The 23,822-nt window shown below is 54.9% G+C and overlaps 1 protein-coding gene across 1 annotated transcript; it reads left to right on the forward strand.

The window, feature by feature from the left end:
• Nucleotides 1–16,416: 16,416 nt before the first annotated feature.
• On the forward strand, nucleotides 16,417–18,228 carry LOC148161640 (endogenous retrovirus group K member 7 Gag polyprotein-like). The gene is made up of 2 exons (XM_088020682.1): nucleotides 16,417–17,539; nucleotides 18,113–18,228. Exons 1-2 carry the CDS (start codon nucleotides 16,468–16,470, stop codon nucleotides 18,226–18,228), a joined length of 1,188 nt encoding a protein of 395 aa, XP_087876808.1. The 5' UTR covers nucleotides 16,417–16,467.
• The last annotated feature ends 5,594 nt before the right edge of the window (nucleotides 18,229–23,822 follow it).

The raw sequence follows: 23,822 nt of genomic DNA on the forward strand, positions 1-23,822 counted from the left end.
TCCTATGCGCTTCAGACCATGTTTCTGTTCCCACCCTGGGGACAGGTGTGTGTGTGTGTGTGTGTGTGTGTGTGTGTGTGTTCGTGTGTGTTTCTGTGTGTGTGTGTCTGTTTGAGGGACAGTTGTGTATGCCTGTGTGCCTAAGACCGTGTGTATTTGTTGCGCGTATGTCTGCGTGAGTTCTTGGGTGGAGGGGTGTGTGTTAGTGCCGGGGCAAGCGTTTATGGCTGTGCCTTAGACCTTTTGAGTGTTTTGCGTGTGTTTGCGTGTGCAGGCGTGTGTGTTGTTACCGGCAAGTGTGCATGCCTGTTTCAGGATGCGTGTGTTTGTGTGGTATGTGATCTGAGTGTGTGTGCATGCACAGGTGTGTGTTGGAGTGGACGTGTGAAGCCAACACACATTCCTGCGGGCCGCAGATTGTGTGAGTTGGTGTGTGTGTGTGTGCGCGTGCACACCAGTGTGAGAGAGAGAGGGAGCGGTGCCTGTCTGCATGTTTTTGTGTATGCATGCCTGCATGGGGCCATCTTTCCCATGTTCGACCCCGGGTGTGTGGGTGTGTGTCGTGATTGTGTGTAGCCATGTGCTCGTGTGTATGTTTTGGGTCTCTGTGTATTTCCAGTCACGTGTAATTGTGAGAGTGTGTGGCCAGCGGTGCATGCCTGGGTGTGGAGACCCTATGTCTGTGTGTCGTCTGTCCAAGCATTTGCATGTGCACACGTGTGTATGACCCGGGCAGCAAAGGAGAGGGACTGCGGGATTTCCAGCTCTGCCAATGATGGAGACAGGTGCAAGAGGCCAAGGGCAGCCACGTCCCTCTGGACACACAGGTCTGGAGTACATTCCATGGATCTTTAGGGGTCTGTCTCCCCTGTCGATGCACAGACGCGCAGGGGCCAAGGCAAGGAGGGAGGGGTGGGAGATGGCAGGCAGTTGTGAGACACATGACCCATCTGTGCTGCTTGCACCGATGGTCCCAATTTTGGGAAATGGCTCGGGGTTTCAGTCTCCTTCCCTGGCCGCACACGTCTTGTCTTGTGGGCCCACTCAACTTCCATCCCCAGCAAGGACAATGAGAGAAGTCGGTCATTGCACAAATGTCACCCGGGAGTGGGAATGGACGTAGACAGCATCCACATGAAGGCGAACAGATGAAAACCATGGTCCAAGACTGTGGGGGCAGATATGAAATCCACACTGGGGGAAACGCGTGGAGACCCAGTAGGGGACTATGCCTGGATATCTGTTCATGCTTCCCCCAACTGAGATGGAAACACTCAGTGACTGGAAACACACAGAGCCACACAACACACACACGAGCTCATGCGTGCACACACACGACACACCCAGACTCCCAAGCTCCACACATGGAAGAGAAGATGGCTGCACCCACGCACGCAGTCACAAACCCAGGCAGACATCACCTGCTTGTCTGTGATGCCTGAAGGGACTAGCTTGCATTGGTGCCAGACAAATGGCCCCAAGCCTATTTGCTGACTCAAAACCACCCTTGAGGATTCTCTCACCACATTTGTTGTCCAGCTCTGGGGACAGAAAGGCCCCACTTACTGTTCCGCTCACAGTCTCACCCGGCTGGCCTGGATCGGGGGAGTCGAGAGTGTATGCGTTCTCCTCTGCAGACCAGATGAACCGGGAACCCCTTTCTGGGGCATTCGTGCCTTTGGCAGCATGCAACAAAAGACGCTCTGTCTCTGCTGGTGAAGGCGTTTGTGCTGCCTATCATCTGGGTGCCGTCCTCAGCTCCTTGCCGCCTCAACTTCCAAAGAGTGGGCACTGAGGATCACCGAGCCGATGGACAGAAACCACCTGCCGCCCTCTCCACAGGGTTCTCCCAGTCTTCCTCTTCAGGGTGGGGCATCTGGGTCCCCTTTGCTGTAGGCTCCTGGCTCTGGGAAAGGCAGGCATCCCTCTGTGCTCTGTGCCAAACACACTGTATGTCTGTGTGAGTGTGTGAGCGTGGGTTTGTGTGGGCACCCAGCTTGGCAACTTTTCGAGGCTCACCACCCTGGCTGCCGGTCCCAAAGCGGGAGAGGGCTTTGAATTCCTGGGAAAGGAGCTGCTCAGAGACGCATCTGCATCTTCCTTCTGGGAGACTTAAGTTCCAGAGGCCGTGTGGCCAGAGGGGTCAGAGAAAGAGCGCCGGAAGAGAAAGACAGAGAGGAGATTGGAGAGGAGAGCGTGAGGAAAGGACAGGCAGACCGATGGCCAAAGCACCCTTTGTCGCTCTGCTCCTGACCAGCAAAGGGCACGCACTGGGACGAAGTGTAGTCGCAAACTTCCCCCTAGCAGGAAGACGGCTTCGGGGCCTCTGTTTCCTGGAATCATGGCACTCATTCTCAAGGGCCTGGGCTGAACATTTCCACGCACACTTGACCAGGATTCCCCGTGGTGCACACAGTGTCCTGAGTCTTACAGGAATCTATTCGGGAAGGGGAGGGACAGTTTCCCATTGGCTGTACAAATACAAGGCCGCCAACACACCCGACTGGGTGGCAGGAACCGATCATGCCGGGGTTGTGGGTGGGGGTGGGGTTGCGGCGTGGGAGTAGGTGTGTGAGGGGTGTTTGGTGTGGCTGGAGCCCGAGGCCACCCTTGAGTTGGCACATGGTCGGGGTCCCTGGGAGGCTGGCTCCCGCCGGGGCGAGGGGCGGGGCCAGCTACTGCCAGGAACACAGCCTTGCCACTGGGTGGTCCCGGGGTCACGTCAGCATCCTGGGCTTGGCCATGGGGATCCGTCCAGCCAAGGCATGGTCCGGGGAACCCCAGGCTGCCCTGGAATCCTGGAACACCTTAGTCCACGGAGAGGATCATGTGAGGAGGTGGAGACGACTGGGAGGCAGGTGCCTGAGGCTAGGCTGGGCAGCTAAAGGCCCTACATTAGGGGGGATGGTGGCACACGGTGTGCAGGAGGGTGAGGCTTGGTAGCTCAGAGGTGAGTCTGGCCCGGAGGAGGAGTTGGTCGTCGTGGTGGAGGATAGCATGGCGGTGGTGGAGGCTGTGGCAGCATAAGACAAGGAGGTGGCACGAGTCAAGCAGGACGAGAAGCAGCAGGAGCTACCATAGGAAGAGCCAGTGATGGCTTCCGAAACGCCGGAGCTCACTTCTCCCATCCCGCTCCTGTTCTGAGAATACCCCAATTCTGTCCGCATTCCCGAACACCCCGTGCCCTCCCACAGCCACATGGCCATTCTTGGGAATGGCACTGGGCCATGAGCCAGAGGCTCCTGAGTCTCCAGGGGAGGAGTAACAGTATCCCACGAGGACAGAGGACATCCTTAACCCACATTGGCTATCCTTGGTATTATGCAATTTCATGAATCCCTAACGGGTTTGTGTGTGTGTGTGTGTGTGTGGGTGTGGGTGGGTGGGTGGGTGTGGGTGTGGGTTTGTGGGCGCCCGGGCCCAGCGACTGTGTGGATGAGGACCCAGTAGAGCATCAGAGTCTGACCAACCACAAGAAGTCGAGGAGGCATTCACTGCTGTGAGAGATTTGTGGACGTGTCTACGTGGTGCTTTGCCTGCACAGGACAGAAATGGGGGAACGGATCACCAGTTGCAGCTCTGAGAGTATCCAGCACGTATCTGAAGGGACGAGAAAGGAGACATAAACAAGTTAAGAAGGGCTTTGCGTCTGCGTGTGTTTGTCCTTGGACTCAGGACATGGCGAGGAGGCAGTCCGCCTGGTGGGACACTTCAACCCCCGACATGTGGGATTGCCTCTGTGGCGGTGATGTTCAGCATGAGCGCAGGGCAGTGTAGGGCATGGCATGAGGACAGCCGACGGAGGCTCTTGGAGGAGGGTGGAAAAGGCAGACCTCTCTTCATGGATTCCTTATTCTTCAGGGCAGGGCACACAGGTGGGGAGGGTCCTGGCGAGTGGGGACCCTGTGGCCTGGTGTTCCCGGTCCCAGCCCCGTTGACACCGCTTAGGGAGCTTGGCCCAGTACCCTTGCTCCTGGATGCGGGCCCTAGCCTGCTCTGATCCGCTCCCATGCATGCGTCCTGTCAGGAGCAGCACAAAACCCATGTATCCTGCCAGAACGAAGGATGAGGACATCCCTCATGGTCCCTATGGACACTCGCCGTCCCATGCTGCAAAACCCGCCCACAGGGGACAGTTCCAATGACGTGTGAGGGAAGGTGGTGTGACTGGTGGAAGGCACTGCGGCTTTGTGAGTGGACTGTGTGTGAGGGAGTTCTGCGTTCAGCTGTGTGTGTGTGCGCGTGCGTGCATGTGTGTTTTTGTGCCTGTGCGTGCCGCCACCTGAGCATGCCTCTGCCGGGCAACATTTTGTTGTGGGGGGTGTGTGTGTTTGCATATGCACGTGAGGGTGGCAAGAGTGCACGCCTGTGGACCGGAGATCTGGTGTCTTGGTTTGTGTATCTGGAGGGTGTGTTTGCCAGTGCACGGGTGTGTGTGTTTTCAAGGGCACGTGTGTGTGCCAATCTATCGGGACCCTGGGTGTTTATGTGTTGCGTGTATGCTAGCCCACATATGAGTTGGTGTGTGTGGCCAAGTGTGCATGCTTGCGTGCCACAGAACTTTTGAGTTGGCGGGTGTTCCCTGGGTGTGTTTTTGCACATGGTTGGGCTTCTGTGTGTGTGTGTGTGTGCGCGCGTGTAAGGCCAATTGAACATACCTCTGTGCAGACTTCGTGTGTGTTTCTCTTTCCTGTGTGTGCGTGTTTGCCTGCGTGTGTATGTGTGTTGCCATGAGTGCGTGCCTGTGTGCCAGTGATAGTGTGTGCTTCCCAGTTTTGTGTGAGTTTCTGTTTGTGTGTGTTTCTTGTGTACGTCAGTGTGTCTTCCTGTCAAGCAGGCATGCCTGTGCACTGGAGATCATATGTTTTGTGTATGTGTTTCCTGAATGTGTCTTTGCCGACGCTCGGTGGTCTGTGTCTCCTCCCCCTCTCTCTCCACAGGCTTGTCAGCCTCCTACCCCTCCTCCTTTCCTCAGCCCCCTCTTGCTCACCATCCCTCTCCCCCACCTCTTCTGACTCCTCTACCTCCCTAGCCTCATCTACCTCCTCCGTGTCCTCCTCATCCTCCTCATCCTCTCCTTCCTCCCTCTGGAACAGGGCAAGTTTGCAGCACCAACCTTAAGTCAGCCACCACTAGCCCCAGCTCCACCACCAGGATGGCATCCTCTCTCTCCCATCGCTCCTCCCCTTCCTGCACAGCCTCGTCTGCCATCCCCACACCTAGGGCCCTCAGCGCCCCCGGCGCCCCGCAGGGGCCTCTATCCCGGCGCACAGCAGCCTCGTGAACGGCCCCTTCCCCGACTGAGGCGGGTCCAGGATTCTGGGGACCTCCAGCCTCCCCGAACCCCGCCTCGCCACCCCCGGACACTGCCTCGCCGGGGCAGCTGCGGAGGGAAGGGCTGGAGGTGTGAGCGCAGGCCACCGCAGGCGGCTCCGCAAGTGGAGCTCTGACGCCCACTGACGGCGACCGATTGCAGTCTCCTGGAGGCCGCCAGACTCTGGGACGTATGCGCACAAGGGCCTGGGGCCAGGTGTCCAAAGGGCAGAGGTGGCCGGGGCTCTCAAGCGACCATGGCTGGATGGAGTCCCCGAGCCACGCCCAGGATGCGGGCCGGCCCTCGGATCCAACCAGTGTCAGGGCGGTGGGCGTGGCCGCCGGCGGCCCCACCCCTCGCCCGCACCAGAGCCAGCCAGCCAGCCAGGGAGCCTGCCGGTGCTCCTCCTCCCGGTGGGCTCCGGCTCCCAGCAGCACCGACCCCCCCGTCCCACCCCCACGCTCCCCACCCAACATCACCTCCACACCACCCCCCAGCCCCCGCCCCTACCGCGTCCTCATTGGGCGCGCCCTCTGCCTGGATTTTGTACGGAGAATGCGAAGGTGTCCCTCGCTCTTCCCGAATAGAGCCCTGTTAAGACTCAGGACACTGTGTGCACCACCCGGAAGGTGGTCCAGTGTGCGTGGAAATAGTCAGCCCAGGCACTGGAGTATTCATAGTGCGATTTCAGGGCACAGAGGCCCCGAAGCCATCTGCCTCCTCGGGCGAAATGTGCGGCTACAGTTTGTCCCAGTGCATGCCCTCTGCTGGTCAGGAGAAAACGAGGAAGAGCGCTCTGTCTCCCGGTCCGCCTGCCCTTTCCTCACGCTCTCCTCTCTGTCCGCCTCTTCGACTTTGTCTTCCGACGCACTTTTTCTGCCCTGTGGCCACAGGGCCACTGGAACCTAAAGGCTTCCGGACGGAAGATGCAGATGCGTCTTGGAACATCTCTTTTCTCAGGCAATCAAAGCCCTCTCCCCCTCAGGGACCGGCAGCCAGGCTGGTGACTCTGGAAAAGGTGGCAAACTGGGTGCCCACACAAACACACACTCACACATTCACAGAGACATGCAGTGTGTTTGGCATGGAGGACAGAGGGAGGCATGCATTTCCCAGAGCCAAGAGCATCCAGCAAATGGCACTCAGATGCCCTGCCCTGAAGAGGAAGTCCGGGTCAACCCTGTGGAGAAAGCAGCACGTGGCTGCTGACTGCTGGCTTGGTGACCTCAGTGCCCACTCTTTGGAAAGCCAGGCGGCAAGGAGCTGAGAACAACACCTAGGCAACAGGCAGCTACAATGCGTGCCCCACCAGAGAGGTAGCATCTTGCCTTGCATTCTGCAAATAGCATGAATGCCCCGGGAAGGGGTTCCTGGCTAGTCTGGGCTGCAGAGGGAACACATCCTCCCTAGCATTCTCTGCTCTGGGCCAGCCGGGTCAGACCGTGAGCTGATGATCAAGCCAGGCCATCCCAACCCCAGAGCTGGTCCACAAATGTGCTGAGAGATGCCCAAGTGTGGTTTCGAGCCAGCAAAATAGGCTTGGGGCTGTTGGTCTGGTGCCAATGCCAGCCTGTCTCTCCAGGCATCACCGACTAAAGTGGCTTTTTCACTGACCCCCCGTCTCAGTCAGGAGAAGCATACACATATATACAGTTAGAGTCCCCGACCGTGTCTCTATGTGTCTCCACCAGAGTGGGTTTCATATGGGCCCCCACAGTCTTTGGACCATGGTTTTCATCTGTTGGCCCTTTATGTGGATGCTGTCCATGTCCACTCCCACTCCTGGGTGACATTCTTGCAACGACAGACATCTGGCATTGCCTTTCCCAGGGAGGGAAGGTGAGAGGGGCCACACGAGAAGAGGTGTGCGGCCCGGGAAAGAGACTGAAACCCCTAGCTATTTCCCACACCTGGAACCATCTGTGCAATCAGCACAGATGGGTGGTGTGCCTCTCACCCGCCTGACAACTCCAACTCCTCCCTCCTTGACTTGGCCCCTGTGCGTCAGTGCATCGACAGAGAAGACAGACCGGTGAAGAACCACGAAATGCACACGAGGCCTGTGTGTCCAGAGGGATGTGGCTGCCCTCGGTCTCTAGCCATTTGCTTCATAATTGGCAGAGCTGGAAATCCCGCAGTCCCTCTCTTTCGCTGACCGGAGCATACACACAGACTCATACACACGTGTGCACATGCAAATGCCTGGAAACACGAGAGACACGCATACAGTCTCAACACACAGGCATGGGCCAGGGGCTACACACACTCACACCTGCCTGGAAACACACAGCGACACGCAACACACACATGACTTCATGCAAACACACGCACAAGACACACACCAACAAACTTGGGCTCGACACAAAGGAATGGAGATGGCAACACACCACTGTCAGCACATGGTGCGGTGCAGGAGGGCCGTGTGGATCACAGGGAGCGCCAGGAATGGCCTCCTCCTTACTCCTCCCGGGACACGTGGGTTTTGCCGTGCTCCTGACCAGACGAATGCATGGGAACATATCACAGGAGTGTGGGGCACGTTCCCAGGAGCAAGGAACTGCGCCAAGCTCCCCAAGCGGTGTCAACACATAGCGGCACCTGCAGTCACCAGGGCCCCGCTCACCAGGACGCTTCCCCACTTGTGTGCCCTGCCCTAAAGGACAAGGCTCCCATGAACAGAGGTCTGCCTTTTTCCGTCCTCCTCCTTGACCGTGCCAAGGATAGACGGTGCTCTGTCGGCAGGCCGAGCCCTGCCCTGCCCTGCCCCCATGCTGAACATCACCGCCACACATGGAATCCCAGAGGCCATGGGTTGGAGGGTCCCGCTAGGCTCACTGCCTCCTCGCCATGTCCGGGCTCCAAGTACAAACGCACACACAGACGCAAAGAGTTTCCTAACTCGTTTATGCCTCTCTCGCCTTCCCTAGATAGGTCCTGGATACTCTCCAGAGCTGCCACTTGTGATCCTTTTGCACATTTCTGTCCTGTGCAGGCAGAGCACCACGTAGATTCCTCCAACCCTCTCTCACAGCGGTGGATGCCTCCTCGACTTCTTGTTGCTCAGATTCTGATGCTCTGCAGTATACACGTCCACGTAGCTGCTATGCCACCAACACACACACACACACACACACACACACACACACAGGTACATACGTTAGTGATTCGTGAAATTTCATAATACAAAGGATAGCGAAGGCGGTGTTTAGGGTGTCCTCTGTCCTCGTGGGTTCCCTCTTCCGCCTCAGCTAGGGCAACACGAGCCTCCCGCACAAGGCGCAGTGGCATTCCCAGGAATGGCCATGTGGCTGTCGAGGGCACAGGGTGGTCGGAACATGGAAGGAAGTCTGGGATTCTGGGCACAGGAGCAGGAATGGAACAAGGGAGCCCCACTCCCAAAGACTGGGAAGATTTCACCAACTGAACGAGTGGCAGGAGGCCTGAGAGAGGGTCGACGGGCACAGGTGAACTGGGTGAACTGGGGACCAGGCTCCCCTGAGCCTCAGTTTCTCCGTCATCAACCTGCCTGTTCCCCAGCAACTGCCACACACACATGTCAGGGCCCAGCCCCTCTGGCTCCTCACTGATAGGCCCTCCTCTCAGTTCATTACCTTTGGCTGCCTTCCTGCCTCGGGTAGTACTACAGGGGATTGGGCCACAGGTCCTCGATGACGACCTGTTACGGGAAATAGGCCACCTGAGCACCGGGCCAGGGCCCAGGTCCCAGGCAGCGGGGACTCGGGCATCACCCCGGCTGAGCAAGGCCACAGGGGCCCCACCTTGGCGATCCTGGTAGACCCTGGGCACTCTGGTCACACAACCAGTTGAAAAAGTTAAGGCTCGTGGTGTTGTGCCTGCGGCTGACATTTCCACATTCATAGTCCCAGAATCACTGGACTGGAGTGGAACCAGGTGCCCTATATCCTGAAGAAGAGGAAAGTTTTGGAGAGCCTCTCCATGGCCTAGGATCCACAACCCCTCGCCCTCTCTCCCTCTCAACCTCCCAGGCTCTTTCACTCCTGGTCCGGGTCCGGCCCCTGGCCCCCACTGGGGTCCACCCACGCAACTCACCTCCCGCTCCCAAGAGCCCCCCCACCCGCCCCCAACATACTCGAAGCTCAAACCCACTCTTACCAGCAATTGTAACATGATACTCCTTAATGATCTCTTTGTTCTGGCAGTAGGGTTTGTTCTCAAAGAAAACATCAACATGCAGCAGGCCTTGGGACGGCCCAATTCCACCACCTGCCCCGCCGAAGAAAGAGGAGGACACGTGGGAACGTGTCCTCTACATATCCCTAGCTGCTTGCCTGGCTGCCACTCTGAATCACTTTGCCGGGCCCCTCCTGCTCAAACCAATCTGCCACAGGGCCTCCACCAGCTTCCATCCGCCAGGACTCGCCTCCAAATTGGTCATGGAGCTGAGCATGTCTCTGTCCTGGTCACCCATCATGGCTGATATCTTGGGGTGATTCAGGATCTGGCTTGAGTCAAGGAGCCTCGCCGGCACATGCTACGAAAGGAAAGTCAGGAGTGACCCAGCCCTTCCCGGCTGAGAGCAAGGGACCCAAACATTGCATGTGCAGAAACACCAGGCTATGCCGGCCTCCCAACCTCCTCACCTCCTGCACTTTCTTCCCACCTGCTCAAACCTGGGAGTTCCTTGCATTCCAGCACCACTGAGGCACCCTGCGCACGACAGGGCAAGGCCAAGGGCCTGATTGCTCTCTGTTCCCAAGTGCCCCTGGCATGTGCCTGTGGCCTGCAGGCAGTCACTTCTTTGGATGGCTGGATGTGCTCTGTCCCACGCTCACGGCTGTGTTTGCTTGTGTGTTTGCCTGAGGCCCCATAAATTTGAGGGGCCTCCTGTTCCCAGGAGGGTGCCTCTCGGCTCACCTGGAGCACGGCTGCGCACCCACAGTACAAAGGGTGGTCCTGGGAGAGTCAGTGAGAGAGGGAGGGAAAGGGGTAGGTGGGGGCAGGAGGGAAAGAAAAGAGAGACAGGGACAGAGAGACCCCACACAGGGAGGAAGGGACACAGGGGGAGGGCAGAGAGGACAGAGCGAGGGGGCGGGCGAGGACACAGAGGGGGAGAGACAGGCAGGGAGGAAAGGTGCGTATAGGCGCCTGGGCCTGGGGCCCCGGCCTGACTGTGTGGGGCTTGTGGAGACAGAGTTTATAGCACCCCAGTAGCGCCGTGTCTGAGTTCCCGCGGTTTGCTGAAGCGGGGCGGCCCGCTGACTGACTTGCCAACCAGCATGCGGACGAGATTGTGGGTCTGCCCTGAACTCTTTGGAAAACCACGCAAGTTCTGAAGGACAGGGAAGGGGTGGCGGGCAGCCTCCTCGTCATCCCCATGTACCCAGCAAACGTTTCCTTCCAAAATCTGGTCTGAGCCAAGTGGGATTTGGGCTACACTGCTTGTCAAAGTGTTTTGAGCCATGTTCCCTGAACCCCGAAAGCCTGTTGGGAGAGCTGCATGCCCAAAGCTTCCGCCTGCACTTCTGCTCACACATGGTCTGGACAGGTCTCAGCCCCTGCGTTCTCAGCCCCGCCCCAACCGCCTTCCTGTGCTGTGCATTATAGGGATCCTGAGCCCACTCCCATCCAGGAAGGGGGTTAGAAACCCTTCCCCCCGGCACCCATGGCCGTGGCCGTGGCTCTGCTGCTGCCCTCTTCCCAGTGCTCCTCCACAGCAACCAAGCCCCACCAGCCGGAGGAAGGATACGGCCTGGGATGCACTGGATGATGGTCCTCCAGCGAGCCAGGTGAGAACTCCGCCTCTCATTCCTCCTGCGCTTGAGTCGCACGTAGGCCCTGGTAGCTTGGGCATCCTCAGAGCTGAGTGCTAACTGAACAACCTCCAGCGCAGCCAGTGGGGCCCCGGCTGGCTCGGGACCCAGCACTGGCTCCTCCTGCCCCAGCTCCTGCAGCTTCTCGTCCTGTTCTGCTTGAGCCGCCTCCTCGTCTTCCACCGCCACGACCCCCACCACCGCCATGATATCCTCCGCCACGAGCACCAACTCCTCCCCTGGGCTGGCCTCGCCTCGTCGCTGCCAGGGCTCAGCCTCCTGCACAGCCTCTGCCGCCGTGACCCCCGAACCTAGGGCCTGTGGCGCCCCCGCCTCGCGCCAGTTGCCTGCCTCCCCACGGGCCCCCGACACCTCACGGCCCCCTCTGTGGACTAAGGTGGTCCAGGATTCCGGGGGAGCCCCGCCTTCCCCGGACCATGCCTCGCTCTCCATGGGTCCCTGGACAGCAAGCGCAATAGCCACGGATGGAAGGAGCTGGAGGGGCAAGCACCTGGCTCCGGCAAGCGCCGGACAATTGAAGCTCTGCGGCCCATGCTTGGAGGTGGACACACATCGGAGGCCGCAGGCCTGGGGGATGCATGCGCACAAAGGCTTCGGGTCTGGTGGCATCTGTGTGGCATGGGGGAGGGCGCTCCCGGCACCTAAGTGGCCTTGGCGGGATGTTACCTCCCCCTCACGCCCAGGATACTGAGCAGCCCAGTGGACCAACCAGTGGCACGGCGGTGGGCGTGGCTGCAACCGGCCCCACCCCTCGCCTAGCCAGAGCCAGGCCACCGCTACATAGCATAGCCTCAGGGTTGCTGTCCTTGCCTGGACCCTGACCATTTTCTTCGTTGACACCTCGCAGGCCATGCCCGGGAGGTCCCTGCTATCACAAACCTCGTGTTTACCTTCTCATCAGTTCCCCTGGGAACACGCTGCTGGCACCGGGGAATTCAAACCCAGCGGCTCAATAGTGTGACTCCCCGATGCCCCAGAACCTCACCGGCCCCTTCTTAGTCACGCCGGGGCGAAGCCCTGAAGTCATCAGCTGGTGCTCCAACCACTGCCACATGGCTGTCCACATGGTTTCCACCCCTTTACCCACCCGGTGTGGGAAGGAATGAGGAGGCAGCCCAGGAGGATTCGGCATCCTGGGTCCTCCCCGCCCCAAAGACCCGTCTCTCCTAAAAAGAGATGAACCGCACACAGATAATTGGCCTGGCATGAGCAAGGAGCCAAGATCCGAGGCCACCTCCGTGCTCACACAACCACTGGCACAGCCCAGGTCAGGCCCGGGATTGGGACACTTTGGCATTCTAATGGGCTGCCCAGGTAGCCTGAAGAGTAACTCTGGCTGTGTCCTTTCCTCAAAGCCACTGGTAGGATTCGCTCCCAATGTACATTCCTCTGCCTGGCCCTTCATCTTTGCTTTCTCCCTCCTTGTCTGACGTCAATGCTCCCTTTCCCTGTGTCTTCCTTCCCGCCTCAATATAACTGCCAGGGATGGCCAAGCTCAGGCATAATGGTGCACGGAACCTGCTTTAATCCGCCTTCCTGAGGCGCTGTGGCTGTCTTGGCTGCCCCAGCTCTGCTGCGAGATCTTCCTTGGTCTTTCTGTCATTGAGTGGACTGACAGTCAGGGAGGGGATGGCAAATTGCGCATTGGTAGCACAGCCTGCCCCTTCTCCAGTACTCACGCGTTCCTTCTCGATAGTCCCACATCTCATGCCGGTCCGCTGCAGGGAGGCATACCAGAGTATGTACGATGCACTCCCCCTTAGATGCCAGGAATGCCCACTGGGTGGCGGCAAGCCCGAGGGCATTGGTGTTGCATCTTGGGAGGGCCTCAAGTACCTAAGAGGAATGGGTCAGGCCTCCCATGGTGAGAGGGGAGGTTTTGACCGTAAGGTGGCAGGAGGGACTTCCTTGGGGTGAAGTGCAGGGTTCTGGGCGGTAGCGCGTCACTGATACAAACTCTACTCGTCGACGCAAACCAGAGACCTTGCAGGGATAACAACGGCCTGGCCGTCTGGGGGGTGGAGAAGCACAATTTTCTGAGACTGTCCGTGACGCAGCCCAGACTGTGGGTTTGCTGCAATAGTCCAAACCGAATTAGCTCGTGTAAACTTGCCCAAGACACTAAAGGAGGGTTCCAAGGAAATAGTGCACCAAAACAGCGCATCCTTGGAGATCGAGAAGACTGGGGGACGTGGCCTAGACAGGGAGGGGGGAAGAGCGGGAGCGATGTGGAGAAGGAGATGAGGACAGAGGGTGGAAAGAGGGAGAGGAACAGGGAGTGAGAGGAGGGGTGTGTGGGAGAGAGGAGGGCATAGGAGGAGGGAGGCCTGGGGACAGGGAGGGAGGGAGGGGGAGGGAGAGAGCGAGGGAGCGATTATGGGCGGAGCCAGGGAGGGAGGCTGAATTCTGTACATTGTGAAGCCCACAACCTGAAAGGAAACATTCCTCCCTGGACGTCAAGAGGAGATCTGAAAGCACCCGTGGACCTGCAGACAGATCCCACGAGGTCATGCGGGGTGAGATGGAGAGGCAAAGCCCCAAAGAGATGAAGTGAAGGCTTCTCAGAGGTCTGCGGGAAACCCTCATGCCCACCGTGGACAGGCACGAGTCGGGAACGCCAGAGAGAGTTGGGAGGGAGTTAGTCACGCAGCAAGTGCATGAAGACCTAACATGACAGGCCTTTGCAAGTTGCCCAACAAGGCTGACTCTGCACATTCAAGGAACCCAATGCGCCCATAGCAGAAGGCACGCTCCAAAGAGAGGCCCAGGCCACTGGGCCAGCGAGGCAAAGATGCATTTCTCGGCAGCATACGGAGGTGGGACTGACCCACCAAACACCGGGGCTCCTCAGGGAGAGGAAGAGCCTGCTTCCACTTCGGATGCGCAGAGGCCAGAAGGCGGTGCGTGATACATTCGACAGGTTTCAGAGGAAAAACTATTATAATGTGCAGGCGATGTTCTGCATCCATGACCCAGAAAATGTTCATCACACATAAGGAGTAGGGGTGAGAGGATAAGTCAGTGCTCCGGAGGTGTGGGTGTGGAATGGAGGTGGGAGGCGGGGCTCTATGCTAAGGAGAGTCCGGCCGGCCAAAATGAAGTTCCTCCGTGAGTCCGTTAAGTCAAGTTGCTATTCTGAAATAGGCATCCCCGTAAAGTACATGCATAACAAACACCAGAGAGGGATTTGCATATGGAAGTACTCTACGTTGCCTATGGGGCCCCAAAGACAAATGTGACAAGCAGGCATCTGTTTCAGTTCCTTGGCTGACACGCACAGGGCTGTATCTTGGAAGCTGTAGGGTGCCCTTCCGTGGAGTCAAGACACACAGTCGGGAGCAGGCCCCTTGCGCCTTGCACTAACCATGTCCCTGTTACATGGCAACTTGCTCCCGCCAGGGTAAGGTGATTACTGTAACTGTGAGTAGGGAGAGCCCCGAAGAAGGTACGTTCAACGTAGATGCAGTAAAGCACTCTGGGTTACAGGAGTTTTTTGCCTTAGTGCCCGGGTTCTTGGCCACACCGCTTCGAGGTAGGAAGAGGTAGACCAGACAAAGAGCGCTGGGCAGCAGGGCAAAGTTTATTGAGCCAGAGTACAAAGCTCCCCGAGAGGGCTGCCGGGTTCCGATTCAGACTTGGGGGTTCTTTTGAGCTCTTTCCAGTTCTTGAAGAGTGGACCCCCTTTGGATTCGCTGCCAAGGTGTGGCCAGTAAGGGCTTGGATCACGCCCCCTTCTCCCCTGCTGATGAGTCGCTTGGGCTGACATCTGGGGACTAAGTGCCTCAGCTTGTGACAGCGACCGATGTTTCATGGTTATTGACTTTGTTTCAGGTCGTGCTGAAAAGGTCACCCCTGTAGAGGCTGCTAGACAGGATGTGATTGTGGTCTTGTCTGAGCAGTCAAAAGTGACGCTAGCGTGGTTTTTTCTGAGTTCTCCCGGCTACCTGCTTTCCCCTTGGGGACCCTGGCCCTGACGCCCACGTGTCCAATTGACTCCTGACATCTGGGGCTCCCTGATATCCCTAATCATCCGACCCACCCCCGCCTCACCCTTCTCTCCTGGCTGGGCCTCAACGTCACGCTGTTGCTTGAGGGTTGGCGGGAGATGCTAAGATGAGGGGGAACCTGTGCCCACCTCTTCCCCCAAGCTTTACATTCTTGGCAACACCCTACCAAACGGCACAAGCGTAGTGGACTACCCTGCGGTCCCCCAAATGGCCCAGCCTAGGACCCCTTCAGACCATGCGCCAACATGGTATCTGTTGAGTTCCCGCTGCGGATTATGAAGTCACACTTTCATTTGAGCCGCACAAGCAGAGCCAGGGGCCCGCAGGCCGGCAACCTGGCATTTACAGAACAAGAAGGTGAAAAGAAGGGCGCCTCGGTGGCTCAGTTGGTTAAGCAGCTGCCTTTGGCTCGGGTCATGGTCCTGGGGTCCCGGATCGAGTCCCACGCCGGGCTCCTGATCAGCGGGGAGTCTGCTTCTCCCTCTGACCCTCTTCGTTCTCGTGCTATCTCTCATTCTCTCTCACAATAAATCAATAAAATCCTAAATAAAAAAGAGGACTGTGAAGACCGCTCTCTCATGATCTCACCGATCTCAAACCTTCCCTCCTAGAGCCTCATGTGCCTCCGCCCGCCATGGAAAGGGCAAGGCCACGTCCTACAGATCATCCATTGCACAACCTGACGCCGGACAGGCAATCCATCCTGCATAATGAAAGGGACAAGGAGCATCCTTGCAGTTTCACTGCCAAACCCTCCTAGGGGAAACAGCCGGCGTGTCGGGAGCCATGAGCAACAAAGGGGTTAATGGGGTAGAGCAAAGGCTCCCTGATCCCTTTGAACCATGGCCACCTGACTGCCCCCATACAAAAACATGTTGTACTGGCTAGCTTGAGTTGTATACAGGCCAAGAAAGCCACAGTGTTATTGATAAGCCCTGAAAAATAGCACACCAGGCCCTTTGAAGGCATGGGAGGAAACTATGTCCTTGAGGAACCTGGCCTTGGACCAAAAACTTGAGACGGAGCCAGGAGAGGGCAGGGAGAAAACTGTGGAACTTGTTTATGTCCTACTGTTATCTAACCTGAACTTATAAAAAGTGTGTAAGTAAGAATAAAGTTGTTGCTCGCGGCATCCCCGTGGGCAACCCTCCTGTTCCCATACTTTTATGTTTCATTCTCTTACCCTCACCCCTGTTCGACCTTGCACGCGGGCCGTGGCAAGTGGTGCCCGAACAGGGACCTGAGCACATGAAAGAGGATCCTGGACACTGACGTCGCAAGCAACCAGGTAAGAGAACCGGTCGTTTAACCGGCACGACAGGAGTAAGAAATTATGGGACAAAGTCAGTCCGCTAGTCATGCATATTTTCTGCGGACCCTGCAGATTTTATTGGCAGAGAGAGGGCATAAGGTGTCTTCCTCCACACTGCAGGAATTTTTCAGGAACATAAAAGTTTTGTGCCCTTGGTTCCCACTAGAAGGAACAGCAAACCCAGAGGATTGGAGACGGGTGGGCCAAGAGATGAAAAATCAAATAAAGTTGCGGGGCTCCGGTGCCTTGCCGCCCAATACAATGGGCCTCTGGTCTCATATTTGTGAAATCCTGGAGCCACAACAAAAAATTGAGCTGATATCTTTAAAATCATGGGTTGAAGATGAGGAAAAAGATCCTATTAAAGTACCCCTGACTCCCACTGGGGTATCCTCTTTTGAGATCCTGGGCGATGATGTCAACTTACCCACCCGGGATCCTTTCCCTCCTCCACCACCGCCTATGCCCTTGGCGGGGAAAGCCCCTAAGGCTCAGAGTGGTGGGGATGAATTTGGCGACGATGATGTTTATCTTGATGATGACCCCATTCTGACTATGCCCACATCGTTGAAATCGGTCCTGCCTGCAGTCACAACCTCTGGTCAAGGGATTAATTCCGTGACTAGGTGCACTCAAACTAGCATGCTGCAGGCTTTTCCCATTATGACCAATCAGCAGAGCGCTGCCAAGTCCCCTGTGTCCGGCATTAGCCCTTTGCAGAGGACTTTACTAACAGCGCAGCAGGCAGGAGAAGACGTGGGAGAATTTAATGCCTACCCAGTAACCTTGCAGGGAGGCCAACGGACATATACTGCCTTAAATTTTAAAATGTTAAAAGACTTAAAGGCTGCCTGTAGTCAGTACGGAGCCACTGCTCCCTTTACCCTATCTATGATGGAAAACCTCACCAGAGAAGCTCTTTGCCCGGGAGATTGGAAGGTTGTTGCCCGGGCTTGCCTTAGTGGGGGAGATTATTTGTTGTGGAAGGCCGAATTCGAGGAAAAATGTAACAATCTGGCTATCTATAACAAAAGGTACCAAATCCCTGTCACATATGAGATGTTGGCTGGTATTGGGGCTTATTATGAAGTGGGTAACCAAATACATTTCCCTGAGATTGCCTATGTTCAAATCAATGAGGCTGTTTTGACTGCATGGAAAAAGTTACCGACCACTGGCACAAGGACAGAGGAATTATCTAAAATAAGACAGGGACCCGATGAACGCTATCAAGATTTTGTTTCACGGCTTTTGCAAGCTGTAAGTAGGATTGTTGTGGACGGAGAGGCAGGAACTATTATAGTGAAGCAGCTAGCCTTTGAGAATGCCAATTCAGCATGCCAAGCGGCCATAAGGCCTTGGAAGTCCACGGGCACCCTTGAGGATTTTTTGCGGCTATGTGAGACATTGGTCCCAGTTATGTACAAGGAGTGACCTTAGCAGCAGCCCTTCGAGGAATTCCTCCGCAGCAGCTGCATACACAACTTCTTAAAAAACAAAAGGGAAAGTCCCCAATGAATTCTAAAGCTCGCATGCCCTGCTTTCTATGCGGGGAACTTGGACACTTTCGTAATGAGTGCCCTAAAGGCTCAAGGCAAGCCCCATCTTTCAACTTTCCCTTGGGGAACCCCCCTAATAAGCCACAGCCACCTTCTGTATGTCCCAGGTGTATGCGGGGACGGCACTGGGCCAATGAGTGTCGATCAAAAACTGACCGCTTTGGCCGCCCCCTGCAGCAGGGAAACTCCCAACGGGGCTTCCCGCAGCCCCACCAAACAATAGCGGCAATGCTCTCTCCCCCATCTCTGAGGTCAGAGCCAACACGGCCGACCTCCCTGGGATTGAATCCCTTCACCGAGGCACCCCAGCCAGTGCAGGATTAGATCTGGCCCCAAATAGTTCTGTTTATTTAGAAGCTGGCATGCCCCCTCAGCCAATAAGTACAGGGATATGGGGACCTCTCCCCCCAAACACATGGGGCTTACTATTGAGTAGGTCTAGTTGGACCCTTAAAGGCTTAATAGTATATCCAGGAGTCATTGATGAAGATTACAATGGGGAAATTAAAATAATGGTTAGCTTACAACAAGGCACTATAACTTTGCAACCTAGTGTGCCCATTGCCCAATTGATACTACTTCCCCGTTTGGACACAGATAATCCATCATTGAAAGCTAAGCGAGGATCTAAAGGCTTTGGGTCAACTGATGCCTATTGGTTACAAAAGATTACAAAAGATAAACCCCTATTAACTCTGTCTATCAATGGTAAGATTTTCCAGGGACTCATAGACACGGGGGCCGATGTCTCTGTATTGACTCAGAAACAATGGCCTTCCTCCTGGCCCTTGCAGGACGCCATCACCCCTATAAGGGGAGTAGGATTGGCCTCAGCACCCAAGATAAGCTCCAATCATCTTATTTGGAAATCTGATGATGGTCTGTCGGGAACTTTCCAACCTTTTGTTCTTGACATAGACCTCAACCTGTGGGGGCGAGATATACTCTCAGAAATGGGGCTAACCTTGGAGACCACCAATATCCCACAGGTGTTCCAAAATCAGGTTGTGAAAAATATTATGTGTAACATGGGCTATGAACCAGGAAAAGGGCTTGGCAAGGGGCTTCAAGGTAACGTTGAGCCTCTTTGCTATGTCCCCAAATATGATAGAACGGGCCTGGGTTTTTCCCAGGGTCATTGATCCGACCTCATGCCCTACCGATAGAATGGACCACCACCCGGCCAGTTTGGGTAGATCAATGGCCCTTACCTGAGGAGAAACAAAAGGCCGCCCGAAAACTCATAACTGAGCAACTTTCTCTTGGTCATTTGGAACCATCTTGTAGCCCATGGAACACACCCATTTTTGTAATAAAGAAAAAATCAGGTAAATGGCGCCTGCTACAGGATCTAAGAGCTGTAAATCTTGTAATGAAACCCATGGGGGCATTACAGCCCGGTCTTCCTGCCCCTTCCGCTATCCCTTTAAATTAGCATTTGTTGGTGGCGGATTTGAAAGATTGCTTCTTTACCATTCCTCTAGCTGCTGATGACTGTGAGAAGTTTGCCTTCTCGGTACCCTCCACAAATTTACAAGCCCCCTATGAAAGATATCAATGGAAAGTCCTGCCTCAAGGCATGGCGAACAGCCCAACTCTTTGCCAAGAGTATGTGAACAGGGCTCTTGCACCCTTACGGAAAAATTTCCCTCAAGTTTACTGCATCCACTACATGGATGATATTCTTTTGGCTGCAAAAACCGAGCGTATACTAACTGCCGCCTTCCGTCATCTCCTACAATGTTTGGAACAATATAATCTGGTCCTCTCCCCTGACAAAATACAACGTACGGCCCCTTTTGAATATCTAGGGCATATAATAGAAAAGCAAACTATTAAACCTCAGAAGGTTCAAATACGAACCCAGTCCCTAGTAACCTTGAATGATTTTCAAAAACTGATGGGAGACATAAATTGGATTAGACCCGCTTTAAATCTAACTACGGAGCAATTGACCCCCTTGTTTGATATCTTAAAAGGTGATGCTGATCCATCTTCACCTCGTACCTTAACACCTGCAGCCCAACAAGCCTTAGAGCTAGTCAATTCTCAAATCTCCAATGCTCAGATAACTAGAGTGGACATCAATTTACCACTGTACTTAATACTTTTACTCCCCGGACAATTGCCAATGGCCATTATTTGGCAGCCTCATGGCCCTTTAGAATGGCTGCATCTTGCCCTTCATCAGCTTCATGTGATAAATTTGACATCTGACTTAATTGCCATGTTAGTATGTAAAGGCAAGACCCGAACAATACAACTGTTCGGAAGAGAACCTAATTATATCATATTGCCAATGCTAACCAAAAACCAATATGAACATCTTCTGCAACATCATTTAGCATGGCAAACTGCCTTTGCATCCTATCCAGGCCAAATAAACTTCCATTTACCCTCAGATAAAATCCTGCAATTTCTGTCCAAAACTGCCATTTGTGCTCAAAAAATCATTGTTCTCCAGCCACTTCCTTCTGCCCTCACTGTTTTCGTAGATGCAGACAAAAGAGGAAATATTGACATACATGCTGTCTCACCACAACATAAGAATACTCAGCACCTGCATTATGACACTTCCTCTGTGCAGAGAGCAGAACTCAAAGCGATTGCACTCACTCTAGAGCGCTACACTCAACCCCTCAACTTATTTACTGATAGTCAATACGCTGCCAGAACAGTCCCGCAGCTACCTGAGGCCTACATACTGTCCAATGATGAAGAATTATTCCATCTATTCAAGTCAATCCAGCTCCTCTTATTACAGAGGCAGCACCCTCTGTTTATAACAGACATCAGAGCTCACTCTAACCTTCCTGGCCCCCTAGCGGAGGGCAATCGCATAGCTGATGAAAATACACATATATTTTCTACAAACACCATTCAGGCAGCAAAAACAGCCATGCAAAATTCCATCAGAATGCACAGGCCTTACGGCGTCAATACGGCATCTCCCGGGAGGAATCCCGACAAATTGTACGAGAATGCCAGTCCTGTCCCCAATTTTTTAACCCCCCCTCATATGCCATTAACCCCAGAGGGCTCCTTCCTAATCACCTTTGGCAGATGGATGTAACCACTTACTTACAGTTTGGCCGCCTTAAATACATCCATGTCTCCATCAACACCTTCTCTAACTATATTTTTGCTACTGCACACTCCGGTGAAGCTTTTGTAGATGTCCAAAATCATCTTTTCGCAGCATTCGCAGTTGTGGGCATGCCGAAGGCTCTTAAGACCGACAATGGTTCAGCCTATACCTCTTCAGCATTCCAGACCTTTTGTGCAAATTTTCACATCACTCATACAACAGGTATTCCTTATAATTCTCAAGGTCAGGCCATTGTCGAAAGAGCCCATTCCACCCTCAAAATGTACCTCAAAAAATTAAAGGAGGGGGAAATACTACAGGGGAAAATAAAATATTCACCTCATTTACACCTTTCATTAGTACTCTTTGTTTTAAATTTTTTGAATGTTGACTCGGTTGGCCGCACTGCCGCCGAACGTTTTTGGCAGCCTGAGCGGGCTCCCCTCCTCTATGCGAAGTGGCGTGACCCCGCCACCGCGGAATGGAGGGGACCCGACCCGGTCCTACGCCAGGGCCGAGGATACGCTTGTATCTTTCCCCAGGATGAGGAGACGCCACGCTGGCTCCCGCTTCGATGCGTCCGCATTGTCCGTGATGGTTTGTAGAATGAGGCGGCTCCAGATCCGCTCCGGGAGGACGAGGAGACGCCCCGCCTCGGAGAGGAAAATAACATGCGGAGACATCAAAGCCCTGACCGCTCGAGCTGAGGCCACCGTGCGTGAGTCGGGCCAGCCAGTCACGGCTGTTGCCCTTTTCCTTGCCATGCTATCACTTTTAACCCTTGACTCTGCCCAGGCCTCTCCTTACTGGGCTTTTGTCCCGGACCCTCCTACCGCGAGGGCAGTCACCTGGAAGGATCCCTCACCCAAGGTGTTTACTAACTTCACAGACATTTTTGATGGGCCTGGGATTTCCGGCCTCACTCATGCTGTGGCGCCTTTTAACTGGACCAGCCTGGCTTCTGCCCCCCCCATTTGTTTCCAGGCCATCGATGGCCCTGAGGCGCCCCATTATGGATGCGTGGTCACTTCACCAGTCTCCCGAAAAATCCGCTCTTGGTATGGAACTGAGCCACCTAGAAGAGACACTTTGACACCTCGTGTAATGGTGGAGAATTGGGACATCAACGAGGTTGTCCTTCAACATCGACCGCCCCTGCCTGTTGGCCGTTTCGGACCCGCTTCCAGATCCCTTGAGACCCCACACCTTGACTATCCCCTCTGCAAATCTGACTTAACGTGGAAAACCTACGGACCCTCCTGGAAAAGCTGCGTTCATCACAACCCAGAGATTGTGACTCCCCAGGGCATGCCTGACACTTATATAATTGACTGGTCAAAAGACGGGGATCTCCCTTTGCGCCGCTCCCCCCCGCCTTCAGGATACGGGCCATACGACCACAATAATTCTGCTCCCGGGGGACTGCTATCACTGGGGAGGATGAGACACCCGGACTTGTGGAAAATTGTTGCGGCCATGAGAGATGTTAAAGCTAATTCGTCTCTTTCCCCTGGCTTCCCCACGGGCCCATTGACCTTTCAAATTCAGGCATGTCTTTCCCCACCGTTCCTGTTTGTAGTGGGGGACGGATCTGTAGTACCCGAGGCTAAGGCCAATAGAACCCTTTACAAAATAACTTGTGAGGAGTGTTATCTCACCAACTGTTTGCCTTTACCCAGCGCCCCAAATCCAACAAAGAAGGTTTTCCTAGCCATGCAGCCCCCTTATCTAATGATGCCTGTAGAGGTGAGGGGGCCCTGGTATAGAGATTATGGCTACCAATTTGCACAAGAATTGGAGGGCCTACTTAGCCGGGGGCGACGTTTCCTAGGCCTCCTAATAGCTGGCATCACTGCCTTGGTGTCTTTGATAGCATCAGCTACTGTCTCCACGGTGGCACTGTCCCAGGGCATACATACTGCCGCTCATGTAAATAGCTTGGCTCATAATGTCTCCCAGACCCTTGCCACCCAGGGAAGCATAGATAGGAAGATCTTGGCTCGCCTGGATGGTTTAGAGCAGGCGGTCGAATATTTGGGCACCCAATATTCATTGTTACATACTCGTTTGTCCTTTGTGTGCCACGGAGGGTATGGTTCCATTTGTGTGACCCCCCTGAAAGCTGACAACGTCTCCTGGAAAACGGTGCAGAGGGACTTGCAAGGTATCTGGCATGAGACAAATGTAAGCCTAGATCTGTTTCAATTGCAAGAACAAATAAACAATATAGCCTCCTCCCATCTGCATGTAATCACCCCCAGAGACATGGCACAATCCTTTCTACAAAAGCTACAGGGGTTTAACCCCTTTAATATCCTCCAACATTCCTTCTGGATTATGTGTGCTCTGGTTGTAGGGGTAACCTTATTACTCTGCTTATGGTGTGCTTGGAGTCGCTGTCTGTTTGCTTTCATGGCCAATACCCAAGCAAATGTACACATGTTGCGTTTAAAGATAAAAGGGGGAAATGTTGGGAGCCATGAGCAACAAAGGGGTTAATGGGGTAGAGCAAAGGCTCCCTGATCCCTTTGAACCATGGCCACCTGACTGCCCCCATACAAAAACATGTTGTACTGGCTAGCTTGAGTTGTATACAGGCCAAGAAAGCCACAGTGTTATTGATAAGCCCTGAAAAATAGCACACCAGGCCCTTTGAAGGCATGGGAGGAAACTATGTCCTTGAGGAACCTGGCCTTGGACCAAAAACTTGAGACGGAGCCAGGAGAGGG

This window comes from Eumetopias jubatus, unplaced genomic scaffold (genome assembly GCF_037043125.1).
Source record: "Eumetopias jubatus isolate StellerSeaLion01/CBP00866 unplaced genomic scaffold, mEumJub1_p1.0 scaffold_105, whole genome shotgun sequence".
NCBI lineage: Eukaryota > Metazoa > Chordata > Mammalia > Carnivora > Otariidae > Eumetopias > Eumetopias jubatus.